The sequence below is a fragment of the Panthera uncia genome, chromosome D1, assembly GCF_023721935.1.
Source record: "Panthera uncia isolate 11264 chromosome D1, Puncia_PCG_1.0, whole genome shotgun sequence".
Lineage (NCBI taxonomy): Eukaryota > Metazoa > Chordata > Mammalia > Carnivora > Felidae > Panthera > Panthera uncia.
Window position 1 is genome coordinate 44,519,530 of NC_064808.1, and position 27,760 is coordinate 44,547,289.

At 45.5% G+C, this 27,760-nt stretch overlaps 1 protein-coding gene across 1 annotated transcript in view; it reads right to left on the reverse strand.

Moving 5' to 3' along the window:
• The window catches only part of PARVA (parvin alpha), a 171,660-nt gene that overhangs the window by 65,743 nt on the left and 78,157 nt on the right, over positions 1-27,760 (reverse strand). Inside the window, exons 2-4 of the mRNA XM_049649836.1 lie at positions 5,783-5,872; positions 5,633-5,703; positions 3,195-3,297 (exon numbers count right to left, since the gene is read on the reverse strand). Coding sequence (XP_049505793.1) covers positions 3,195-3,297; positions 5,633-5,703; positions 5,783-5,872 — 264 coding nt within the window. The remainder of the gene's footprint in view (positions 1-3,194; positions 3,298-5,632; positions 5,704-5,782; positions 5,873-27,760) is intronic.

Genomic DNA, 27,760 nt, shown 5'->3' on the forward strand with positions numbered 1-27,760 from the left:
ACAGTTTGGAAGGGACGTGATACAATCGAGTACAGTGTGCAATCCCAGAGCAGATTCTAGAACTGATAAAGACATTCATTTAAAAATCTGGTAAAATCCAAATAAATTCTGGGACTGAGGTTGATTTCTTAGGGTTTGGTACCTGTATCATGGTCAGGTAAGACGTTAGCATTAGAGGGAGCTGGGCCCGAGGGGGTCAGGAACTCTGTACTCTCTCTGCGACAATATTGTTAAGTCTAAAATTAATTCAAAAGAAAAGTAAAAAAACAAAAAACCCACTGACAAATGGCCTATTAAGTGTCAAGACAAATAGTGTCGAGGCAGGAAACGGCATATCACAGAGAATAGGGTGTTTGGAGCCGGAGAAGCTAAGGTGGAAGCAGAGGGGCTGGAAAATCAGAGAAAGCGCCACCAACCCAGCACGTGGGGAGCCAGCACTTTCTAAGTGCTTTGCACATACCCCCTGGCTGAGAAATGGGGTGGTTCGACACATTACATAAGGGAGTACAGTTGTCACAATATGTGACTAACAGGACAAGGAGCAAAAGGGCATGACTCCTAGATTTCTAATCTGAGCATTTGGCTCTATTCTGGCAAGCAGAATAGCTTTGGTGGGGAGGAGGAAGATCAGATCAGTTTGAGGCAGCATGGTTCCTAGGTGACACCCAGGTGGGCATGCATGGAAGGCAGTTAGCACATCACCTCACAGCTTCAGGGAGTGATTATCAGAGAGGTAATGGTTGAAATGCAGGAGTAGATGCAATCACCCAGGAAGAGGATAGGAGAGAAAAAGGGAAGGGAGGGGCCACAGATGGAAGACTGAGAAGTCCCCGCCGTTACGGAGAGAAGTCAAGGGTATGAAGAAGACGGGGAAGAGAGGGTGTGTCGGAAGCGGCATGAGATCCCAGAGACCACTGGGCTGGAGAAGGGGGACGAGACATTTGGTAGTTAGCGTCAGATGCCACAGCCCAGGAGATGTCAGAATCGATACTGGAGACCTCAGAAGAGAAAGCAGATGGAATGATGATACCCAGGCTGTACCTCAGAAGGTAGTGATTAGTGGTGAGGAAGCAGATACAGTGCCAAATATTCTTTTGAGGAACGTTGCTGGGAAAGAGGAAGATAGAGGGGAAGTCAAGGTTGGAGCCTATCCTAGTCAGCCTCCCGACAGACACCTCCCAGGCACTCACGATGCATATTTTTACCTGCAAACTGGTTCTCTCCACCTGGGCACCCTGCCTGTACCTTCTCATGTGTGTCCCCATCTACCTACAAACGGTCTAAACTTAGGTGGACAGAAGCAACATCACCTTTTCAACGCGAAGTTTGAGATCTGAAATAAACCTAACGTTGACTCTGCTCCGTCGTGACTCGGGGCTGCACGGGTGTGATGTTGGGCAGTTCTCTCCCCATGCGCAGAGGCAAGATGACCTCATGACCTTGTTCCATCACTCCGTGGCTAAATTCCACCCTTGCCTTGAAAGCCCAGCATATAGAGCGTTTCGAGACACTTTCAGATCCTGACCAGAAATCCGCTGGAGGAGTTAAAAGCTGTAGTCGCTAAAAGAGATGACCAGCGAGGCTCATGGCTTTTCCATGGGAACATGTGCCAAAGCCTTCTCCTCTCTGCGTTCGGTTGCATTTACAAGTCTTTAAATATTAATACTCACTAATATTGACGTTTGAGTACCAAATCAGTGTAGCTTCCTAGAAATGACTAGATTTTATATCATTCATTCACTCAATAGACATTGATTAAGTGCCAGGCAACATGCAGGAGGCAAACTGCTAGAACTGGAGGACTGGATCGATGAGGAAGATATGGTGTTCCTGCTCTTGGGAAGCCCACAGACATTTCCATAAACAGCTACAAACAACTTGGAACGTCGTATGATAAAGGCATGTGTGTTATGTACATTTATGTACGTATGTGTGTGTGTATCTGGGGGAACACAGAAGGGCATGTGACAATCACTTCTAGATGTGATCCTGTTGTCCGAGGTGCGAGAGGCAGGCACGTTCTATGGACTCTAGAGACTGAAAGATGAACAGTGAGGCTGAAAAGACAGAGGGGGGGTCGCATGAGGGTCTGTGTGAATGCAGTGCTGCTGGGCCTGTCACCCCTCCCCCCCCCACCCCAACAGGGGAGAGCAAGACTAGACTTGCGTTTTGAGAAGGCCTCCTCTGCTGGCGGCCCAGGAATGGGCTGGAGGCAGAGAGAGGCGGAATGCAGGTGAGGTCGGAGGCTGTCTCAACAGCTCAGACCAGTGAAAACAGCAGGGAGAGTGGCTGCAGGAGACCATGTGAGCAAGAAGAAAGGAGCCCTGGAGGCCCCCCACATACGCGGGGCGTGGCGGGGAAGAGGGGAAGGCGGTTAACTCAGAGGGCAAGAAACCTCTTTGGAAAAGTGGATGAGCTCAGCGTGAGGGGCACACAGGTGGAGGGGCTGAGTGGGCAGCTAGGGATGGAAGTCTAGAACTTGGGGCAGAGGTTTGGACTAGAGACAATGGGGAGCAGCTGAGGCAAAGTCCAAATTCTTTCAGGTTGAATTTGTCATTTCAATACTAGATCACCCCTGAATTCTCCTTTTCCTCCCCGGGGGCCTATTTTCACAGGAACACACCTTCCCAGAGACAACACATCTAGGCACGCAGAGGCTGAACATCACAGAGGCACAGGCTCCCACATTCTTGCACCTGACTTAGACGTACACAGGGGAACACACACACACACACAGGTCCACAGCTCACACAGGTATGCATACACGCACATGCACATGCACACATACACCCACCCATAGGTGACAGAGGTATACGTATATATGCTTACCCCCCACACACGTGTAAATACACCTACAGAGGTCACAAGTGCACGGTTTTCTAGAGAGGGCAAGGCAGGTTTTCTAGTACACAGTGGAATCTTTTCATCTACCCGGCTGCTGCCCTTCAACTGCTAGGGGGAGCAGCCCCATCTGGCCAATGAACTCCCTCGGCAATTCATTTATGTGAAACGGATTCCAGGAGGCCATCTAAAGGCCCCACCAGTCTGTGGGCCCACACACCACACTTTGATAGTGTGAACGGCACGTGAACGGCTGTAAACTGAGAACCACTCCCAACTAGGAGCCTGAGAGCCTGAGAGCCATCCACCTGCAGAGCAAAGACCTCCACCGCAACATTCAACCCCCTTCTCACCAAAGAGCTTCTGTAGGACTTGCCCGTCATATAAATCTTCAGCCAGGTCTTTCACAATGATTCTTTCTCCAACAAGCACATCATTAATCCAGTCGATTAGTACCTACAGAGAGAGAGAGAGAGAGAGAGAGAGAGAGAATAAGAGAAGATTCATAGGCCAGATTTCTTATCTTGGAAGATTAAAATCTAAATGAACTTCAGATTTTGAAAGCAGGAGAACAATCCCTGTGACTCAGTATGTGGACACAAGGCTGGGTGAGCCCTAGTGGCCCTGTTAATTTTCCGGGGTAAGTGCTTCTAGTTCTGGTGGCACCTGTGTCCCTGTTAATATCTTTTGGCCCCTTACCATTCCTTACCCCAATGGCAAGCTACATTCACACAGTGTTTGGGTGTGTGGCTCGTACCAGGCAAGGATATGGGCTTTTAGAGTTCTACAAACTGGGGTTAGTTACCCACCAACTGATTTGTGTAGCTCTGTGATGTATGCACCTGTGTCTGTGCACCTCTGTCATCCACGGACCTCTCTGTGTGTGCCTCCGTGACCTATGAATCTAGGGCAAACTAGTTTCTGCTCTGAGCCTCTGATTCCCCACCTCTAAGATGAAGGAGGAAAATCTCTCCTGCTTTAGGTAGCAGAAAAGAATCACATATGTCAAGGGCCGAATGTTCAATAAAGGTACGTCTAATTAATAAATAAAGCTCTCCCCCATTAGGACATCTGGTCAGGTGGTTACTATCACCCCCATCTATCACCCCTCCTCCTATGTTCAGGAGGAGAAAGCAAACACAGAAATGAATGTATCTGCCAAGGTCACGTTGCTAACCATGGACACAGACAGGAACTGAACTCCTATCCATCGGCCCTCTAAGGTACTGCTCTCCTCCTTATCCCCAAGCTACCTCTTGGTGGGCCAATGCAGTCTCCTCTCCTCTCCTGTCGCTCTCCTGCCCTTGCCTGAGTGCCCTCAGCATGAAGCACTGAGCAGGGGCACAGCCTGCGGTAGCTCATTTAGTTAATCTGCACACACCCCTTCGAGGGAGGGTTCATTCACTTCATTTTTCAGGTAAGGAAACTGCAGTTTGTGCAAGTCCACTGCCTTTTATCTTACGTTTTTTTCAGCTCATTTGTTTATGATGATATTATTTATGTACGGTAAAATTAACTAATGTTAAATACAGTTTGTTGAGTTTTGGTCATTGTACACAGTCGTGTAACCACCACCACAATCAAGATAAAAAGCAACTCCCTCGTTGAAAGAAGGTTCCTTTGGGCTTTGTGCTCAGTCCCCTCCCCTGAGGACAGGCCTCAGGCAACCACCACAATCTGGTAATACATGGAACCACAGGGAACATCACCTTTTGTGTTTGCATCAATAGATTGCCTTTATAACAGGGGTAGTAGCTGGGCTGGGTTTGCATACGTGGGTGGAGCCCGGGGTCTTCACAGAATATCGTTCTACTATCCTAGAATAGAAGCTTCCCTCCTCTCCCCTCCACTCCCTCCATCCAACACCCTCCCGTCTCTCCCCCATCCACCCACCCAGCGTTTATGAACATCTCATCCAAGTCACTTTCTGTGCTGGATCCTGGGGGAACAATGATGAATAGAAGGGGGGGGGTCTTGAACCCTGAGAAGCTCACCATTTAGTGAAGACAGAGAAGTGTCTGAGTAGCGGTAAGCAGTCATCACATGGTGACTCTAAGGGGACAATCTGAAGCTGAAGAGGCAGCTACAGCATGAGACCCCAAACACCATCCCCAGGAGCATGGGCTTCAGACTTCAGTTGACAGGAATCTATACAGAGGTTCTGAGCAGGAAAATGATAGATCTCATTTACATTTTGAATGAGCCACTCTGGCATCCAGTGCCTTTTTGTCCTGTTTTGAGTTCAGCTTGGAGAAGCTAAAGAAGAAAAACACAGGACGGGGAATGCAAAGGGGGATGAAATGAACATTTTTCAGGGGGTGGTTACAAGCCAGCCCCTGTGCCAGGCACAATGTACAATATCTCATTCGATCTTATTTACTTCTGTTTGAATTCCATCTCCTCTACTCAGCTTTGACCATAAACAAACTACTGGCTTTTCTAAGACTCCTCTTCCTTATCTGTAAATGAGGATGATAAGAAGTCCTATTTCACAGGATGTTGTTGAGGGTCTTTGAGAAAAGCAGTGGAAAGACTGCGTGAACTTTAAGATCCTGGTAAACGTGAGCTCCTTTGCACTAACTTCTCTGGCACTTACGATCAACACCATTTGTTGGGCGGCGGCCATGTCCCATTTTTGTTAAATCAGAGATGTCTACCTATGGGACCATGAGCTGCCTGTAACTTTCTATTTCTTCTGTTGGGGCATGTGTGCTGCCTGCCTAGAGCAGGTGGTCTACAGGTGCCTGTTGAGTCTGGGAGGCAGCTGAGGCCCCTCCTAATTTCTTCTTACCTTCATCAGTTCCTGCAGTTTGGGGTCACTGCGGGAGTTGGGGTCCACCATTGTTCGCACTTCATTCTCCTCTTTAAAAGGAAAAGGCAGTCAGTGGGTGGCTCCACTTAGAGGCGTTAGGCTAACCCAGAGAACAAGAGACCCAGTTACCCAGCATGGTGTCCTCCGGGTCCAGCTCGAAGGGGATCGGGCTGAGGGGCAGGTTGATGGCATTCATGCCCTCCTCCTGAAGCTCTGATACTGCAAAGAGAAGAAAGGCAGAGTCACACGGCAGTTCAGTGATGACAGGGAGGGGCTCTGTAGCACACAGTGTTTGAGATTGACATTAATAAAACTACTGAGGTTAGGTTACAGCTGTTACTCAGCCTGCAATAGATTCCCTGCCTCTCCTCGCTAGAAGGACTGAGTTGTCTCCTGCATGTCCCCTCTTCCAACTACCACCTCACTCGCTTTCCTCAGAGAAAGAGGGAGGCCTCTGCCTGTTCCCAGACACGATCTCAGGGTACACGGAAGTGAGGTGGTCACTGAGGTCTTTCTTGGGTCTCTGCCTGTCATCTCCTGCCCACCCCTCCTTTAAAGGTTGGCTGTCTGGTGCACAGTGGCCGCCCGGTACCTGCTTGGCTAAATGAGGTCACCAGGTCAAGTCTACATTTATGTTGTAAGCCATTTCCAGCCAACTTCTCTCCCTATTTGTTTGGCTTCCCTAACTATTTTTCTGATTATCCTGCCTTCTCTTTTTACCCCATCCCACCCCAGCCACTGCTTGAGAATGCCTCAGGCCACCCTCCTTTGGGCTCTCATCTTGTCTCTTGAGCTCTAATGAGTAGGGGACAGTGGGGCCAGGCACCTCTCCTCCTAGGTCCATTCCCTCCACTGAACATCAAGAGCTCAACTGGATGGATGGCCAGCGAGTCCGTTTACAGTTTTCAAGTCCTAGAAACCTACAATTCCACTTTCCTCAAGGAAAACAAAAAGAGGTCAATGACCGCTAAAGACTTCCAGCCTGCTCCCCTCCATGCACCCACCCCCCAAATGAAGCCTTAGTGAAAAACAAATTCCTACCACAAAACTACTGCGTGATGGACACTTGCTGAGCAATGACCTTGGATAACCCTCCCCCTAAAATGAGTGCCTTCAATCTCCTCACCCCTGTTTAGTGCCAGTTTGGATAATTCCTTTTTACCAATTAAGCACAGAAAGACCATTTTCTCTGAAAGCGTTGGTCACCAAAAGGCTCTCAAAGAGCTAATATGGCAGCTGCAATCAACCTTAATAAAAGCAATGTCCCATCTTTCCATTTTATTATTTTTTTTATTGACTCTGGCCTCCCTGACTGCCAGCATATACTTGCAAGAACTCTTAAGCACAAGGCAGCCACTTACAAAGAGTTCTTTCATATTAGCAAACTCACTGATGTTTGCAGTTGGACGGGGAACGAGATTGCCTAACAAAGAGCGTGAAACACACTCTACCCTAAAGAGACACAACTTGCATTATGAAGCTGGTATTTAGTCCCGTCGCTGTGGGCTCTTGACATTCATACGGGATATCAGCCAGTCACCATCTTGAATTTGCAAATTCAGACACCCACCACTCTCTATAATTACCCCCCCAAAAATAGAACTGAAAAACAGAAGCCACACCTTTAAGGCTAAAATGATTCTAATAAGTATAGGATTGCATTTGCTTTCTAGTGAAAAACAATTGACTTCTATAATTTCATTAGAGTCCTAGGTTTCTTCTAATAGTCCTCCTACGACTAGTAGTTTGTTTTCTTTTCCAGGCTGTTTCTCACAAAGAAGCAAGATTTCCACTACTGAACAAGCACTGCTGTGCAAGCATTGGTCAGTGGAAGTCGAGTCATGCTTAAATGGGGGAGCGAGACTGGGCATACTGGCCGGTGAAGACAACAGCTCCTGCCCCGGGCCTCTCTACCTACATTCTCCCTAAGGTCTGCACTGTCAATGGTAGCTACCAGCCACATGCAAATATTCACATTTACATGAGTTAAAACTTCAGTTTCTTAGTTGTACCTATCACACTGCAAGCACTCAATGGCCCACGTGTGGCAGGCTAGTGGCCACTGCCAGGCTGGACACCACAGATGTAGCTTTTCGTCATTACAGGAAATTCAGTTGGATGGTGTTATCTTAGTTGACCCCATGTGTCCAAATGCTGATGATGTCCACATTTAAATCTCTAGAATGGGCCTGACCCTGAATTCCAGACTTCCTTGATGTCTCCTCTTTTGTCTATTAATAGGTCTCAAGCGTATATATCCCAAACATAATGATTGTCAACACTCTCGCCTCCACTGTAACAACCCTAAAACAAGACTGTCACTCCTCTGTTCTCTTCTTCAGTAAATGGCACCGCCACTTATTCAACGGTTTATGCCAAAATCCAAAAAAATCACCCTTACCTTCTCTTCCTTCCTCATGCTTTGCATCGAATGCATTGGCAAGTTTTGGGGGCTCCGCCTCTACACGAGGATCCAATGCCACCCACTTCTCATCATCTACACCACCCCATCCTGGTTCAGGCCACCCTCAGCTTGCACCTGGACAACCAGAGCCACCTTCTAAGTGGTCTACTGCTTTCTGATGCATTTTCCGCATCCCTGTCTACTTCCCAGAGCATAGTCAGAATGATCTATAAAGATGTAAATAGCATGATACATTCTTCTGCTTTAAGCCCTCCCTTGGCCTCTCATCATACTCAGAATAAGGCTCCGACTCCTTACTAACACTTGCAAGGCCCTCTGATTAGCCCCTAGCCTCCCTCTCATGTTTTATTTTCTTCAGAGGACTCATCACAATCTTAAATAATAATTATTCATATGTCTGTTGTCTATCCCCCACCTAGAGAAAAGACTAGCACTTTTTCCCTTTTGTTCACTATTAGATCCCCAAATAGGAGCCAGAGTGCCTAGGCTGAAATCCATGTTCTACTAGCTATGTGACCTTGGGCAAGTTCATTAACCTCCTGTACCTCAGTTTCCCCATCTGGAAATTGGGGGTGATAATATTACCTACCTCCTAGGGTTGTTGAGAAGGTTAAATGGGTTTACATTAAGGATTTAGAAGCGTGCCTGGTAGCTGGTAAGAACTGCATAAATGCATGCTATTATGCTATAACTATTATTATTACTTAAGACAATACCTCATGCAGAGTAAGCACTCAAGAACTATTAGTTGAGTAAACGAATAACCAAAACTGTTAAGACCACCGTTCAACTGCACAGGTTATGAATTGAGCCAGAATTTGCCAAAGTAGTATACAGGATGCAAAGAAAGATTCCAGCTTGTTCTCAGGGGGGAAAAAAAGTATGTGTGTGTGTGTGTGTGTGTGTGTGTGTGTGTGTATACACACACACATATATATATAAAATTTTGGCCTGATCCTGTGTGCACATGTGTGTGCATATGTGTGTGCTTATATTTTGTAAGGAGAGAAAAGCCACATCTGTTCCAAGACTGTTGTATGGCGAGAGCCAATTTATGAATATAGGGATATTTACACCTCTAAAATGCAACTAGAAAAGTACTATTTGTGGCAAGGACTCCTCAAGGTGGGTCTCAACAGGATCTTTTTTTATGTGTACATCATAAAAATGTTTTCAGATGAAAAATCCCCAGTCCGAAACACTCCCCTCTGCCCTGCCTCTTTAATTCACTCAACAGAGACATAACAAACCCTACAAGAAAGGCTGAGATATGTTTGCAATTGGAAATGTTTTTTTTTTTCAGGAAATGATTTGGTACAGGAACATCATTCCCATCCCATTAACTGCTGACTCTGAGCCAACTGTTTGTAAAAGTGAATATGCAAACTGCCCCGTTCAGGCCTGGCCCCCGCCCCATGGGGCCGCATTAGTGGCCACTTTCCCAAAACAGCCCGCCTGCTTTGGAGGCTTCATTTCTATTAAACCAAAGCAGGACCCAGCAGAAGCCCCTCGCCAATCCCCACGCTCTGAAAGAGAAAAGAGCTGCAATTGAATTTTCTCGGCACAGAATATGAATATGATGTTTATCCCTTCAACCTCCTCTAACAATCTAAAACTAGGTCTGAGTGTGCAGCCCTCCGTGTCTCGCGGCGCCATTAGTCATAACTTAATAAACAGATTAAATGCCCAGCTGAAGGTCGAGCTTGGGAAAGCAGGGTGATTGCTTCAACTCCTGAAGCGCTCACCATCAGAAAGGGGGCTTTGGCTTTTCCGGGAAACGCAGGCTCTCTCTGGGTCTAGTTGTGCAGCAGAAAAAGGGCAAGGATGGGCTTTGGAGTTTGAAAGAGCAGGATTTGAATCCTACTTCTATTTTTATCAGCTGGGCGACCTTGAAATTTAGCTTCCCTGAAATTCAGTATCAAACAACTCTCTATAAAACAACGCTGGAGCTAACACTGCTGGTTTCCTTGCTAATATTTATTTTACTCTTTTTCCCTGCTGAAAGAACCTTCGTTTTGTTCCAGTGTGTACACTTCTCCCTCCTAAGTTCTAGGGGAGATCCTGATTGGTTTAAGCTAATCATGATAATCTTAATTCTCTTGGTAGTGACTGACTCAAGCACTGTCATGTGCTACGATGAGTTGTGAGAGGAAATTTCTGGAAGCTTCTAACAATAGTTTTCCTCCATTTTAAAGAGAGGTCCAAAGAAGAGAGGGTATCTTTCTCCTTCTAATCACTGTTGTATGAGGATGCTATGCCTGGATTTGCTGCAGCTATTTTGTAGTCACGAGGTGAGCTAGCCCAAGTCCAAAGAAGAAACTAATATACTCAGAATGGCAGAGAAAAAAAAGAAAGAAAGGGGTTTCTTGTTGATGCTGTTTAGCCTACATCCCTGGAACCACTCTAGCTTTATGTGTCTTGTTATAAGAAATATAATAAGCTCCTTTATTGTTTAAACTAGTTGAGTTGGCATTTTCTGGGGCTTGGAGCTCCAACTCCCTAATTAATACACAGGACACCAGGATTATAAAGTTGATAGAGGAATAGTGTAGGGCGACACAATGAATGGTCATTTTCCTTTCCTTTTTTTCCATGAGAAGCAGAATAGCTGCAGGCATCTCTTATACTTCAGAACGCACAAAGGGATTCAAAGAACACCACGGGGAGAACAAGTATGGAGAAAAGAAAGGACAGAGGTTTCTACAAGTACAAAAGGGTCCATTTAGGCAAAGCCAGTAATTTCATTCGTTCAACCAACAAACATTACTAGGCACCTCTCCTGAAGCAGACCTTGAGCCAGCATTGGGAATATAGGTTTGGCGATTTGACGTGGATCTGCCTCAGTCTGCACATGGGTGGTGGGAGGGGCAGATGCATAACCACAACATGCAGGATGCCGCACAGAGGTGAGGGACATGGGAATACAGCGCTGTGAGAGCTCAGGCAGACCAAGGGTAACTTTGGGTGGAAGACTGGGAAGGATTCCTAGAGAGGGGGAATTTGAGCTGGACTTTGAAAAATATATATTTTCATTTGGCATAGACGACCCCCAAAAGGCACATCTCGTGTAAAACACATAAAGGTGTGTAAAAAAAAAAAAGGGTAGGTGTTGAGAGTAATGATTACATCTGAGCACTGGGAATGTAGGGGCACAGAGGGGGAAAGAAGGGAAGGAGCAGAAGAACAAATTAGGTAGGTGGGGTCCAGAGTGTCAAGGGTCATGAATTCATCTACTTAGCACTCTCTGGACCATGCTCCCCCCTGTTTTGTCCCTACAGACAAAACAACAACCAAACCAAAACAAAAATACCAAGATGGGGGGCGTGAGGGGGACAAGAGAATAGCTAGGATGTTCTCTCTCCTTCAGTGCAAGTGGGCACCAGTGAGACATTTAGGCTGCTCTAGATCTTTATCAGGACTCTGATGATCAATCTCTGGTCCTTCTGAAAGCTACTAAAGTTCCCTTAATTTCTAAAAGGATCAAGGTCTCCCACAAAAGTTCTTGGCAGCAACAGACAAGTAATTTGACAACGGTCTGCTCAGCAAGTCCCAACAGTTTTGTCTATGTGAAAAATCAACCCGAAAGACCATCTATCAGAAAACTATGGCTACCATCATACTTAATGGTGGGAAATTGGATGCTTGCCCCCTAAGACTGGGAACAAGGTAAAGACGTTTCCTTCCACCATGGCTATTCAAAACCATACTAAAAATCCTAGTCCGTACCATAACACAAGTAAAGGAAATAAAAGGTATAGAACTTGAGAACAAAGAAAAAAAACTGTGTTTGCAGATGACATGATTATCTATGCAGAAAACAAAGAATTGACCAAAACAAACAGAACAAAAACCCCAAGCCCCTAGAACCAGTAAGCAATTATAGCAAGGTTGCAGATACAAGGTAAATATATAAGTCAACTGCCTTCCCATAAACCAGCAATGAATGATTGGAATTTAAAATTAAAAACACAGTATTATTTACAGCAGCACCACAAAATACAACACTTGGGTATAAATCTGACAAACACATATTGAACTGACATGCAGAAAATGATAAAACTCTTATGTAAGAAACCAAAGAAGATTTAGATAAATGAAGAGATACTAAGTATTCATGAATTACAAGACTTGATATGGCTAAGGTGTTGATTCTTCCCAACTTCCTCTATAGATTAAATGCAATCCCACTCAAAATCACAGCAAGCTATTTTGTGATTATCAACAAACTGATTCTTAAGTTTACACAGAAAGACAAAAGACCCAGAATAGCCGACACATTATTAAAGAAAAATGGCAAATGTGGAACACTGACACTACCAAACTTTAAGACTTAAAATAAAGCTATAGTAATCAATGCAGTGTAGAATTGGCAAAAGAGCAGACACATAGATCAATGGAACAGAATAGAGAACACAGAAATAGATCTACACAAACACATTCAACTGATCTTTGACAAAGGAGCAAAGGCGATTCAATGAAGAATGGATAGTCTTGTCAACATACGGTATGAGAACAACTGAACATCCATATGTAAAAAAATGAATCTAGACACAAACCATACGCTTTCTGCAAACTTTCACTCAAAATGATCATGGCCTAAGAACAAAACACAATACTATAAAATTTCTAGAAAAAAAAAATAGAAAAATCCATATGACGTAGGGTTTGGCAATAAGTTTTAACATCCCACACAAAAGGATAATCCGTGAGAGAAAAATTCATAATCTGGATTTCATTAAAATCTCTACTCTGCAAAAGATACTGTTAAGAGAATGAAAAAGCAAGCCGTAGACTGAGAGAAAGTATTTGCAAAACATCTAAAAAACTTTAAAAATGAAGAAAACAAACCAACTACAAGATGGGCCGATCTAATCAGACATGTCACCAAAGAAGGGGTACAAATGGCATGAGCATATGAAAAGAGGTTCAACATCATTTGTCATGAGGGAATGACAAAACAATGAGATACTGCCATATTTATTAGAATGGTTAAAATCCCCAAAACTTAACAGTACCAAATGCTGACAAGGATGTGGAGGAACAAGAACCCCTGTCCATTGCTGGTGGGAATGGCAAATGATAGCACCATCTTGGAAGACCGTGTGATAGCTTCTTAGAAGCTGGAGTTTCACCCTATAATCCAGCAGTCATGTTCCTAGTATTCACTTGATTTGAAAACATATATTAATACAAAAGTATGTATTTGAAGATTTATAGCAATTTTATTCATAATTGCCAAAAATTTGAAGCAAACAAGACATACTTCAATAGACAATTGTATCAGTTGTGGTATACCCATATGGTGAAATATCATTCAGTGATTTAAAAAAAATGAATAATAAAGCCATGAAGAGACATGGAAGAACTTTACAATTCCTAAGTCGAGGAGGCTAGTCTGAAAAGGCTACACAATGTATGATTCCACTCCTATGACATTCAGAAAAGGGAAAACTATGGAGACAAGATGAATGAAAAGATGAATGATCAACGAATGAAAAGATCAATGGTTGCTGGGGGTTTTGGAGAAGGTTTGAACAGGCAAAGTACGGAACATGTTTAAGGAGATGAAACTCTTCTGTCTGATCCTGTAGTGATAGATACATGATTTTGTGCATTTATCAAATCCACAGAACTTCAAAGCCTGGGAGTAAACCTAAATGTAGGCAAATTTCAAAAAATCGTTTAGGAGGTTGGGGGATCTGAGGGTGGAACGTAGACCATGATGATAGAATTAAACAGTATTACAAATGCATGAGACAATCTCATTGAAAGGGGTTAGGGCGATGGGGCTGACCTAACCATTGTTGGAAATGAGTGGTGTCTGGGAAACCACAGTCAAAAGGAACTGCCCATGAGAACGTACTCTAGTTGATAAAGTTATTTCCCAGGGATGTGCAGGTCAACAATTCTGATACTGCCATACACTCATGCTGGAACTGAACAATGAAGTAAATGGATGGTGGATGGTAGGAGCCAGGTCCCTCACTGTTGGAGTAGGAGGTTACAGATGAGCAGGGGCAAAGAGTAGAAGGATCCTTGTGGCAATGGATGAGAGGACGAGGGGTGGAGGTGTCAGTAAGCATTCATGTTTAGCCTAATCTAGATCCTGATGGTTACATATGGAAATACCGAGAGGAATGATTATCTTTGACCCTTGAACAACACAGGTTTGAACTGCGTGGCTCCACTTTTATGCACTGTTTTTTGAGTTGACAGCAAAAGCCACAAGGCATTTATTTACAAGTGTCCACTCCAGTCTCCTCCACTCAAAGGCTGCTGGCCCAGAGTCATATCTGCTACCCTCTGAATAGCTGGGGATGCCTCCTAAGGCTGCTAGAAGCCCCCAAAGGCCCTAGGCCTGGGCAGGGCTGCAGATCACCCATGTGCCAACCAGGTGGTCAGTCCAGTGCCTGTGGCTGGCAGGCAGGAGGCTGGGCTGATGGAGAAGAACATTCCCAGAGGGCAGGGATGACAGCACTATGCGTATAACCCCGTGCCCATGGCACTCATGCACCCTGACTCCTTCAGGTTCCAGGGCTGTGCTGGGCTGGCTGCAGACCTCGGACAGACCCTATTGGTCAGAGTAGGGACTCCTCCTCTGTGGCAGTGCCCAGCCCTTTGGCCTCATGGGTAGCCACAGCTGCCAAAGGCTACAGGCTGGTGGTATACCTCCAGGTAGATGGAGCAGCTGTAGCATGCCTCTGGGCTGCTGTCACCCCCCATGGGTGTGCCTGGTGGCTGCCACTGCTCAGCTGAGGCCACTAGACTGCAAAGCATTGCCATCTTGGGCCAGGCCCACTACTGCCTCCCCTGTCCCTCTCCCAGCCTATATGTGGATTTTTTTTTTCAATAAATATACCTAGAGTACTGTAAATATATTTTCTCTTTCTTATGAATTTCTTAACATTTTCTTGGGGTACCTGGATGGCTCAGTTGGTTGAGCAGCCGACTCTTGATTTCAGTTCAGGCCATGATATCACGGTCATTAGATCAAGCCCTGTGTTTGGCTCTGTGATGACAGCAGAAGTCTGCTTGGGATTCATTCATTCTCTCTCTCTCCCTTCCTCTCTCTCTCTCTTTCTCTGTCTCTCCCTTCCTCCCTCCCTCCCTCTCTCTCTGCCCTTCCACTGCTCACATGAGCATGTGTTCTTTCTCTCAAAATAAATAAACAAACATCTTAAAAATTTTTTCTTGAGGCGCCTGGGTGGCTCAGTCGGTTAAGTGTCCGACTCTTGGTTTTGGCTCAGGTCATGATCTCATGGTTGGTGAGTTCAAGGCCCACAACAGGCTCTATGCTGACAGTGCACAGCCTGCTTGGGATTCTCTCTCCCCTCTCTCTCTGTCCCTACCCCACTGGTGCTCTCTCCCTCTCTGAAAATAAATAAACTTAAAAAAAAATTTAGAAAGCCATTTTCTTTTCTGTAGCTGACTTTACTGTAAGAATACAGTATATAACACATATATAGAATATGTGTTGACTGTTATTGGTAAGGCTTCAGTCAACCATAGGCTATCAGTAGTTAGATTTTGGGGGAGTCAAAAGTTATACACAGATTTTCTTGATTGTGAGGGGGTCAGTGCCCTTCAGCCCCTGCATTGTTCAAGGGTCAGCTGTACATACATGGGTTAATGTACACACATACATGTTCTTGCTCTGTCAGCCGAGAAGTCCTAAAAGTAATGACATTCCAGTAACAGTGAATATACCTAGCACCAGATCTGGGTTTTTTTCTGGTACGATTCTCCAACAAAAGGAACCAGAGCTCATTGAAAAGATGGTTGATTCTAGGAGTGGAAAAGGAATCTGCAAGATGAGTCTGGAACCAGCAAGGAAAGAACCTGGAACAATTTGAGCAGCAAAATAAAGTAAGTGATATTGGATTATACCGCCATGCAAGTAAATATCCACAAATCCATACTGATGTAAATGACTGAATAAATTAATAGATGGGCAAGAGGAGAGAATTCTCCCTTATAGAATTCCCAGTAATTTATGTAGATCCTGTGTCCTCAAAGAAGGGGAGGCAGAACCCCTGACCCCTTCAACGTGGGCCTTCCTTCCAGAGAGTACAATATGGAAAGGGGGGAAAGAGTTACTTTACAGTGCAGACACCTGACAAACACTAGCTAAGCCAGGTGATCAAGGTCAACATCACAGTCATAAATCATGGGGTTTGATGTGATGTGATGAAAATAGCATTTACCTCTGTGTTCTTCCTTTCCAAACCCATGACCCCAGCCTAATCAGGAGAAAAACATTAGATTTCAATAGATGAGCATCCTAAAATATGCTTGATCAGTACTGCTCAAAACTGTCAAGGTGATCAAAAACCAGCTTGAGAAATAATCACAGCCAAGAGGAGCCTAAGGAGACATGATGGCTACATGTAATGTGGAGACCTGGATGGGATCCTGGAACAGATAAGAACATTAGATAAAAACTAAAGATAAATTATATACTTTAGTTAATAACATATCAATACTGGTTCATGAATTTTAAATGTACCCCACTAACGTAAGATGTTAATAAGATGAGAAAGTGGGTGTCAACTATAGGGGAATTCTTTGTACTACCTTGGTAATTTTTCTACAAACCTAAAATTACCGTAAAAATAACCTATTAAAAAATCAATCCAAATTTGCTATTTTCCCAACCAAATACAGTGTTCACTAGGGGGAAATCCATGATATTATGGGACACATATGCTTCCTTTCATCACCAATGAGACAGTGGTAATTTATCCAATAGTAGCTACGCCCTACAGAAGCATTTATACAGGGAACAAAGCACAAAGACCACTTCAAAGCCCTACAAGTGCAAGAGCTACTCATTCCCAAGTGAGAACCTAAGTTTCCAGGAAGAAAGTACATAGTTTATGTGTTTGTTTCCAGGGCTGAGATGAGAAGACAAAGCTTCCTCAGTACTTAAGGATGCCTGGCAAGGTCATTTCTGCCTTCCCACTAGTACAACCATCACTAAAGTACATTGGTCTCCTTAATGACTTTAATGATTTTCTCTGGAACTGCTCTGGAAGTTACCTTTATCCATGGCCCCTGATGGGGGTTTGTTTTTACACCATGGGCTTTTGTATTAGTTTTCCATTGCTGTAGTAACAAATGACCACACCCTCGGTGGCTTGAAACAACACAGATTTATCCTTGTAGTTCTATAAGATACCAGTCCAACATGGGTCTCTCTGGGCCAAAATCAAGGCATTGGGAGGGCTGTGTTCCTTTCTGGAGGCTCTAGGGGATGATCTATTTTCTGGCCTTTTCAAGCTTCTAGAGGCCATTTGTATCCCTTGGCTTACGGCCTGCTTCCTCCATTTTCAAAGCCATCAATGGGGGTTGGGGGCTACATCCTTCGCACACTGCATGACTTAGCGCCTCCTTCCACCTCCCTCTTCCACTTTTAAGTACCCTGTGATTACACCAGGTCCATCTGAAAAATCCGGGGCAATCTCCCTATTTTAGGGCTCATTAGCCACCAAAATTCTACCTGCACCCTTAATTACCCTTTGCCACATAAGGAAACATATTCACAGATTCTAGAAATTAGGTTATGGCCATCTTTGGGGGGACTATTATTCTGCCTATAACAGCTTTCTTGGTTAAGGGGACAGGTTCTGTTCTCCATACTCACCCTTGGGTACAACATATGGGTTCACTTTCCCTCTATGTGAGATTGCCAAAAGAAAATGCAGAATTCCAAACCTTTCCATCCCAGCCCTTAAACCAGAGGAGTTTTATTACTTTCAGCTAAAAGGATACTTGTTTCAGCAGTCATAATATAAAGCATCAGGCAAACATGGGAGCCAGCTCATGGTGGCCTCAGCAGACCGTCAGGGTCTCAACACACTCCCCTCTACTTGACACAGCTATTTAGTCACCACGGTCTGAAATCCAGCCCTTGGAGCACAGCCAGAAAAGGGAACTTAGAGGCTGGTGTTGTGATGGGGGCTGACAGGGAGATCTATAGTCTTTATGAGTCTTATAGTTTCCACCATAGTCTTTGTTTTGGTCAGTTTTATAGTCTCTGCAGAATTGGAAGTCTGCCAAGCAAATGGACCCTGGACATTTATTCATTGTTCAGTCAAGCACGTGATTCAGCTGCCTTCCAATTACTAGCAAACAAGGAGGGAGATGGATGCACCATTGGCTGGCTTTGGGCGGTCAAAGCCATCTGAACTGAAACACTGGTGGAGGTCTCAAGTAAGTCATGGGAATGGAAACACTGCACAGGCACAGAGGGTCCAGGGGAACAATACATCATTGTTCCTTGTCTTTTGCCATGCTACGTTCTGTTTGGAAACCAGAACCATTTCCTTGGTTTTAAAGGAAACCTACTCCTACTTAAGCAGAAGGTGGTATGGATGTGCCAGCCTGGGAGCTGATAAAGAAAACCTCCAAGCCATTTTGTATGTGTGTGCTCCTGTGAGCATCCATACACCCTAAGCACTTACAACAGCCTGGGGGAGACCAAAGAACTTGACCTGGCATATTGCCTAATGACATGTAAAGTGTGGGTACAATGAACAACCCTGGACAGCCAGTGCAGGACCAGCACCACTATGATCTCTTCCATTTCTAAACAGGTGCGGGCATCTCTGGTGTAGATAAGCAATTACTTCTCTTCTAGGGTCAGTAGGTTCCTGAAGGGCAGTTGCCTTCAGTGGTTCTCAGAGCCCAACACAGAGCCAGGCATGCAGTAAGCATTCAGTACGTGCTGGGAGGGTGCTTTAGTTGGGGACGGGAGGGGAAAGACATATATACAACCTGCAATGCGATATGGTTACGGGCCCCCATGTGGTTTGGAACCAAGTCCTGAGGGCAGAGTGCCCTTTCAGAATGGAGGGAGTAACAGAGGAGTGTGTGGGAGACCCAGCGGCTACGGGAGGGCCCGGAGAGCCCCAGGACGCATCACAGCCTGTGTGCCCCACTTGCATTCATCTTTGTGTGCCAAGCTTCCTTTCCTCATTTCATTCTCTGTGGCTCTTGGACCTTCATGTCTATATCTTTCTTCTTCAGGAATACTGAACAGCCAATCATTTGTTTTTGCAGTGGCTCTCAATGCTGCTTAAAAAGCGTCACATCAATACTAGTCCACTTGAATTCCCACGTGGTGGCCTCTGTGGAAAGGAGCTCTGGGTGTGGCCAGTGAGTGAACAAGGCATTGTTGTGTCCTGACTGGACCCATTCTCTGGGGGGCTCATTCTGGATTGGTCTGCACGTCAGTCAGTGGTTTATCCTGAGGGGTTTCGTGGAAACTCTCAAATGAACAATGATGGTGACTGGGAGAGAATGCACCCAGTTGTACTGCACTTCCTTCGTACCGGGCATGGAGACGTGCCCCCCCCCTTTTTTTTTTTTTTACATATATTAACACATTTAATCTTCCTAACAATCCAATGGGTAGCTACTATTATGATCCCTATTATACAGATGAAGACAGTGAGACCCAGAGAAGTTATGGAACTTGACCGCAGGCCACACAGCTAGAAAGTGGAACCCAGCTGATCACGAGCTAGCTGGCTGCAGAGTTTACATCCTTAACACGATACTTTGTCCCAGTTTTACATAATGGCTTTTATTTATTTTTTTTATATGAGAATGTCTAGAACATGGTCACTTCTGCGTTCCCACATAAGGCTAGGAGAAAGTTTCATGGGGCATCATCTTGCATACACTAAGCCCTACAAGGGTGTCTGGTCACTCTATGGAGACTCAGCCTCGGTGAAAATAGATTCAAAAGGAGGTGGCGTGTGAGCATTATTTTTGTTTTGTTTGAAATAACGGGTTGATTTATTTCTGGCTATAAAAGAAAAACAGGTTCATTTAAGAGAACTTTGCAAATATAAAACAAGTAAGAGAGCAAATAATCCTACTGCTCAGAGATAAACCCTGTTAACGCATTACATTTTCTTACAGCTTTTTTGTTTTACACACACGCACACACACACACAATGCACATAGTTCTATAACCTGCTTTTATCATATCACATAATCTCATTATCTTTCCTTATGCCATCAAAAATATCACTTTAGGGGCACCTGAGTGGTTCAGTTGTTTGGGCGTCCAACTTCAGCTCAGGTCACGATCTCATGGGTTGTGAGTTCGAGCCCAATATCAGATTCGCTGCTGTCAGTGCAATGCTCGCTTCGGATCCCTTGTCTGCCTCTCTTTCTGTCCCTCCCCGCTCATACTCTCTTTCTCTCAAAAATAAATGCACATCAAAAAATATGTCATTTTAAACAGTGTTCTCAATTTCTATCGAAGGTCCACACACATGTTACTTAATCATTCCATAACTGTTGGACATTTAGGTGGTTTCCAATTGTGGGGAGCGGTGGCTGAGTTGGGAAGGTTGAGTCATTCGCCAGCTATGAAGGGTGAGCGGGCCTGCTCAGGCCACAGGACGAGCAAGCATAGAGTGTGGTGCCCTTGGGATGCTAGATGCGCGGCCCCCTGTGAGTCCGGGCACAAGCTAGTCTCTCTTTCATGGGTAAGGAAACTAAAGTTCAGAAGAGTTTAGGAGACGTGCCTGAAAAGTTTCCTAGAAAATGATTTGAAGAGTTAGTCATCTCCTTTCCCCAGTGTCTCAGTTTAGAGTCTCTTGAAAGCAGAAAGGAACCTCAGAGAAAGGGAGGGAGGGGGGCAAGGAGAGCGACACAGAGTCACAGGGATGAAGGGGGCACATGTTACTGAGCCCTCACCTATGGGCAACTGACCCCATCCTCTGCATGGGCTGTCTGAGGAACCCGTACACCGTCTCCAAGAGACCTCCCCGGTAGCTGAGGTTCCCTACAGGGCGCTACCTCTCTGCACCTCCAAGCTGTGCTGGATGCTGGCCAAGGGGCTTCAGAAGCCAGAGCCCTGGACAGAAAAGTGTAGGTGCCAGACTGTGGTGGGGTCTGCTGTGTGCACCAAACGGTCCATCACAGCTTGGCTGAAATGAAAGGTAGCCAAGAACTGTGATGGGCAGCACAAGATCATCTGCTGCGCTCACCCAGGGAACAGTGGGCCAGGGTCCTCCCTCTTCTCTCCCCAGAAGAGAAATCCCAGGAGATGGGGCAGGGGAGTTAAGAGAGTATATTTCTAGGAACAAATCTGAGAGGGGAACATACCCTTCTTCTTCTTCTCCAAGGAAGACACAAATAAGAATGAATGGGCTGCAGAATCCTGTTCTTAAGATTCACTAAGCCAGTGCCATTCACAGTAAGGGTCTCCTTAGTCCTGACTCTGACATGCCCACACTGAGATTCAGAGATGAGCAGGATGTGAGTCCTGCCCCTGACATTGCTCAGGTCTACTCTGCTAGGTGGGCAGGTGGCTTCCATCAGAAGCAGAACCCCATACTGAGGAAGCCTGTGGGAGGTGGAGATGTAACCTGAACTGAACTCCTGCCCCAGGCCAGGCCCTGTGTGGAGGGTTCCACTCATGATTCATCCTCTACAATCCTCAGGAGAAGAAGAGATGCCTTCTTCCTGGGGACAAAGCTGCAGTTTTGGAACCAGTTCAACATCACACTCTTATGATCACAGTGCTAGGGAAGTCCAGGACTCCTTTATCTGATGGAATGGGGACTTGTAAAAGTGTTCATTCCCTTCCTTCCATCCCTAAACACTGATTGGGCACCTGCTTTATGCCACATGCTATTCTAGGACAGAACGAACCCTTGCCTTAGGAACTCACGGTCATGTACACCCAGAGTCTCAGTGGCCCAAGGGCCGATATGGGCATGGCTCCAGGTGACAAGGGAGCCCCAGGCTGGCCTTGCACTGCCAGGAGGGACAAGGGAGGGCTTCACGGAGATAGCGCTGCCAGACCCTTTTGTGGACAGATCTCTGTTCTTCTTTCCATATCATTTACCACCATTTGTAATTACACATCCGTGTGCGTATCTGTGGAACACCTGTCTCCTCCATTCTGTGGAGAGCTTCGAGAGGCCCAAGGCCTTGCCCACCACTGCACTGCCAGTACCTGCCATACAACAAGTGCCTAATGCAAATTTACTGAGTGAATAACTAGTTGGCAATGCTGGTCCTTGAGTAGTCTTCCCTTCCAGGAGAGTCCCACAGCCAAATAAACCTCTTCATAATCTTCTACATCAGAGCCAGACATTCATATTGGGTGGGTCCGGTCTTTTTTTTTTTTTTTTTAATTTTTAGCATTTATTATTGAGAGACCATGAGCATGAGCAGGGGAGGGGCAGAGAGAGGAGGGGACACAGAATCCCAAGCAGGCTCCAGGCTCTGAGCTGTCAGCACAGAACCTGACGCAGGGCTTGAACCCACGAGCCACAAGACCATGACCTGAGCCAAAGTCGGATGCTTAACCGACTGAGCCACCCAGGCGCCCCATGGTGGGTCTGGTCTTCAAGAAGAGAAGGATAAGGAACTGGATACAGCAAGGGAGGGAGCAGAGAGGGCATGTATGTGTTGGTTCTGAGCGTGGGGGTCCGAGACATTTAGTGGGAGGCATTTTTGCTTACATTTAGATCTCCCCAACATCAATGACTAAGTCCTGTCCCAAACTGGAAATCTGAGACCATCACGCTAGAAGTGGCTTCCTGGGTTTGTTTGTTTGTTTGCTTTCCTAAACCAACAATACATGTTGACAGCAAATCTGTATAGAGAGCCTATTAAAAGAAATTGTAGTAAATCAGAGATGCTTTAACTGTCTGGCTGGCATTCTGCTGATTGCCTGCCTGACACTTCCAGTGTGGCTTCCTTTTGTACAACCTTCCATTTGATTCAATTACATGGATAATTATTGAGACCTGACTACGTGCAAGGCGATGTGTTCTTAGCCTCCTTCCAGTGCTTCTTCCAGGCCCAGAGCATAATTTAACTTATGGGAAAAAATAAACATGCACGACAGAAGCAAAGAGTGAAAGAGCCCACAAGAAACAGTCAAGACCATTCCAAAGAAGATAACATTACACCCGTATGACCAAGAGTGGGATAGCAGGTAGCACGCACTCCCCCGTTTGCTGAAATATGCATTCAACAGTGTTGCCAGTAACTTCCCCGGGCCAGGTGCTGTGCTCGGTCCTAGGGCCAAAGGGATGAATAAAACCTAGCTATCCAGAGTACAGCATCGCACTCTGTGAGTGCCACAGGAGTATCATTGAACTCATGTGGAAGTGCAAATGAGGAGGGCTTCTCAGAGGAGACGCTTTACTTGCCTCTTCAAGGAGAAGTAGGGGTTCAGTAGGTGAAGAGGGAGCAAGGTTTATCAAAGAGCTGGAGACAAGAGAACAAGCACATTTTCAGAAAGGTTGCTGGAGATGAATGTGTCTGTGGGGTTTTAGAGAGTTAAGCCAAGGTCCAGAACATACGAAGTGTGGATTTAATACTGAAGGCAATGGGGAGCCACTGAAAGATAAGAAAAGCAGAGATCTGCAAGTTTGCAGGACGGCTGCAGAAAGTTCCTGAGTGGGACCATCTAAGCACAAGTCTTCCTGGGATGCACCACCACCAGGCAGTCTGAGCTGGCCTGGGCACTGGAGGAAGACAGACCTTGGCTTAATCCCAGCTCTGTCTCTTATTTAACTTTCCTTCTTCTCTAAAATGGGAATCATAACACTTAGCTCACAAGTTTGTAATGAAGCTTTGGTGACATCACAACACACACTAAATGCCCAGCATAGCAGAACATGCCTTAGTAAGCATTCAGTGCTTCCCCACCTTTTCCCAATGTGTGCTGGCAATGTGTGTAAGCGTGGGGGAGAAGGGCTGCTCAGAAATGATCTAGTGAAACAGGAATGACTTTGGCAAGAGCTCCAAAAACAAGATTGGAGAAGACTAAGAAATTATGATCTATCCCCTTGCCCTGGGTTTCAAACAGATGAAAAGGGACAGCATAGTGAAAGAGGAACCAGAAGAAGGCCCGTGAGTGCTTTGCAGTACAGAAGGGCACTCTGAACAAGTGGCATAGTGATGCCAAGGCATGTTGGAGAAGGAATATCTCATGGGTGTTATGGAGCCTGGAAGAGGGACACTTAGGAAAGAGGAAGGCTCTCTGGTGATGGCAGTGCGGGTGGCAGCTACGGTGGCCCTAACGGGTGGTGATGCTGATGATAGTGGTAACTGTGGTTTGGATGAATTTCCAGAGGTGGAAAAAAATAGTGCTCAATACCCACAGCATCTGGACTGTGGCCTCTAACTAATAATTCCATTTCCCCCTAGAAGGAATCAGGGTTCTTGGAGAAATGGTTGATTCTAGACGAGCCTGAGACATCTTATTGCTAGAAATTGATAAGCTATGACTTTCTACTAGGTACAGTCCTAGCAAAGAAGCATCTGTTGGCTAAAGACAGAAAAAATGGGGCACCAATAAGGATAATAACGGCAATGGATTGAAAGGCATCAAATATATTTACACCCACGAGTTAATAATAATACTAGAAAAAACAACGCAACACCCAAGTCACCTCTGGAGGAGGCTTGGAAACCCACTCATTTTGAAAAATAGTAAATAAAGGGAAAACTCTAACATTAAATGATGATAGAATACATGAATTAGAATATAACCATCTGGAAACCCCTAATGAATTAATGTATCTAGGCACTGATGGCCAGTGGCTCTCCACAAATGAGACACGACCAGCTGTAATCTCTCCCTTCCCCTGATCTCCAAAGACACATGCCACCATCAGTCCTAGATCTGCCCACAAGTGGTCAGGCAAAGACTACCCACAAATCGTCAGGCAATGCAGGGATCCGAGGAACATGTTCACGGACACCATTCAGATGCAACTGGCAATCTCCAGTCAATGGGAAACTCGTTAGGTTTCTTCAATATCAAGGAATAAAAGAGATGTGAGAGGATATCACTCAATTGCAATGCATGGGCCTTATTTCAGTCTTGATTCCAACAAACCGAGAAAAATAATAAATAAGTGAAATACTCAAAATGAAATTGAACAGCTGGGAATGTTAAGGAATTCTCGTTTTCATGTAATATAATTGCATTTTTAAAAGGAATCCTTATTTTTAAGAGCTATAAATGAGATATATGTACTGAAATGATCTATCTGGGATTCACTGCAAAGGAACCTTCTTGCGGGGGGGGGGGGCAGTGCTGAGGGTCAGAGGGGAGGTATAAATGAAACAAGCTTCATTGTTCAAGGTGGTGATGTATTCCCTGGGATGCACTATGCTATTCTTTCTACTTTTGTGTATGTCTAGTAAGAAACTCTTATTTTTGTTTTTGTCATGGCACTTAAGAACTGGATTCTGGGTATGGGGAGCAGAAGGAAACCACAGGCTTGTTTTGTAAAATAAAGAGGCAGATCAGGGCAAACAACTGAGAAGGAGGTCAGTCTGGGAAAAAAATGCAGCTAATGTGGCAAGCAGAGATCAATATTCTTCATATATAATAACTTCATTATAAAAATCCATAATAACAATCTACCAAAGCCCTTAAGGAAAATTAATTAATTATATTAAGTGGCAATTTATATGAAGGGAAAAAATATAAATAACTTGTAAATATTGGGAGAAACATTCATCTCCACTGGTTTGCACAGAGAAGCGAAGCAACAGTGAAACACCCATCGGGGCCTCCCAGAACCCTCGCCGCACCTTCCTTCCCTCTGTGTCTGCTCCACGCACCACCCCAATCAATCCAAGGGCCAACACCAGCTCTTCTTAGGATCTCAGGGGTCCGCTTGTAACCTCTGGATCCCTCAAAACCTCCTGCTTTCCCCCCAGAGTGGCTATTCTCTCTGGCTGAGACTTTCAACACAAATGCTTCCTAGAGAGTGCAAATGAGTGAAATTTGGGGTTTATACATTTCTCAGTTGGGAGCAGGCTGTTAATGTAAGCAGGCTGTGACGTAAGAGCCCAGGGAAGAGCCACATCTCCCCTGTCCTTCTTCGCAGGGTGGGCGCAGCCAAGAAGGCTCATTCACCATGGTGGTCCCTCAGGTCTCCGTGTGGCCGAAAGGGGGCTCATGGCTACTCTTTTCACTCTTTTATTAATTGTGGTCTTCGCAGAACCAGGATCAAGGAGCCCAAATTGATCTAACCTTTAACCTGTCAAAAATCCATGGGGAGACGTTGCAGCCCAGCCGTAAACCCAAACATGTGAATTGTCAAACCACGTTTAATCTGGGTGGAAACCGAGTGGGAAGTCTTGCCAAGAACTTGCATGCACATCAGTCAAACCCATTTCAGTTCCTGTCTTAATACATTTATCCCGAACTATTTGGGGAATTGGAGAGGCCCATTAGGCATTATTGATTATGAGCTCGTCAAGTAAGATATGTGTCCTATTCATATTACTGCCACTAATGAGAATTACAACACCCTCTCTGCTCCAGCTACGGAATAGAGCTAGCTGTTAGGTCTTAGGACACGCATTTAGCAGTCTAATTGCTCGGAGAGGCCAAAAGCTTCTTTCTACGCGTTCATAATGCATGCTTAGATTTACCCTTATGCAGGAGCAGAAGACAGCAAGCAGTGAAATTAGGGAGAGCTTTTCTAAGTTTTTCCCTTCTTTGTTCATACTCACCTCCTCCCTCCACCCCTAAATCAATCAATCAATCCCTCTCTCTCTCTCTCTCTCTCTCTCTCTCTCTCTCTCTCACACACACACACACACACACACACACACACACTCACACACACAGCCCATCCCTCTACTGTTTATCTCTAACAACAGAACAAGGCTAATGCAGCGCAGGTTGATATAAACAACCTTCAGAGGCAAAAGGAAGGGGCACCTACCATCTGAGAAGCCCCAGCTGCACAGAGGAGCCAGGAGCTGGCCAGGGCACCCCCAACAGAGAATTTCCCCAGCGGCGGCATGTGCAACTTTGTTCAGCTCTGACGTACCTTTAGGGCAGAGTGCCCCACAGCCCATGGTCCAGGATTTCAGCTGCAAGCATGGTACCTTCTGCCCAGAGCTGACCGACCCCTCTGTTGTCAGGCCAATTTTCAGAGGTTTGGAGGTCTGCGGAGCTATAGAATCTTTTCAACCGTCTACTGAGGAGAATGCTGCCTGCTGGATACAACTCTCGGCTCAGTGCATCAGTTGAAAACAAGTGGCTGCCTATATAATTTAATATCATGCCACATGAGACTCATAGACTTGTTGCAAAGCAAGCAGGATTCCGCTTCTCGCCTCTTGGCAACTGGAAATCCGGAGGGCCTGCTTGTTTCTGCTCAGCTTGGGGATACACCTCAAGCTACCTGTCTGAGCCGGGCACACGTGGAGGCTGGGCTCTGTATTTGCCACGGGTCACCTGCTGGGGGCTGCGGAGAAGCGAGTCTCATTTGGGGTGATTTTGAATTTCTTAGTCCACTCATAGACTCAAAGTCATATGCATCTCCTTAGGTGACCCCAGGCCGCCCTGGACACAGAGTGGCCATGCTGTGCCCTGAAGCCTTTTCTCAGTTGTTGTGGGGAAGCCATCATTTTAGGAGAGGGAACATAAATGTGTAGTTAGGTAATGAAGGTGTGAGGGTATCTACATACACATTTCTTCTAGGCATGAAACTCATCATCGTATAGGCAAGTGTTAAGGACTGGGAGAAAACTCTCTTGTATTTGAATATTTGTCACTGTGGCCCTTCAAGTTTGTGGACTGGGTGATTTAATGCAAAACCCTGCTGGGGGAGGCAGGGGCACTGGGCTAAATGGATTCCTCAGATCCTGGGACCAGTTCATCTGTG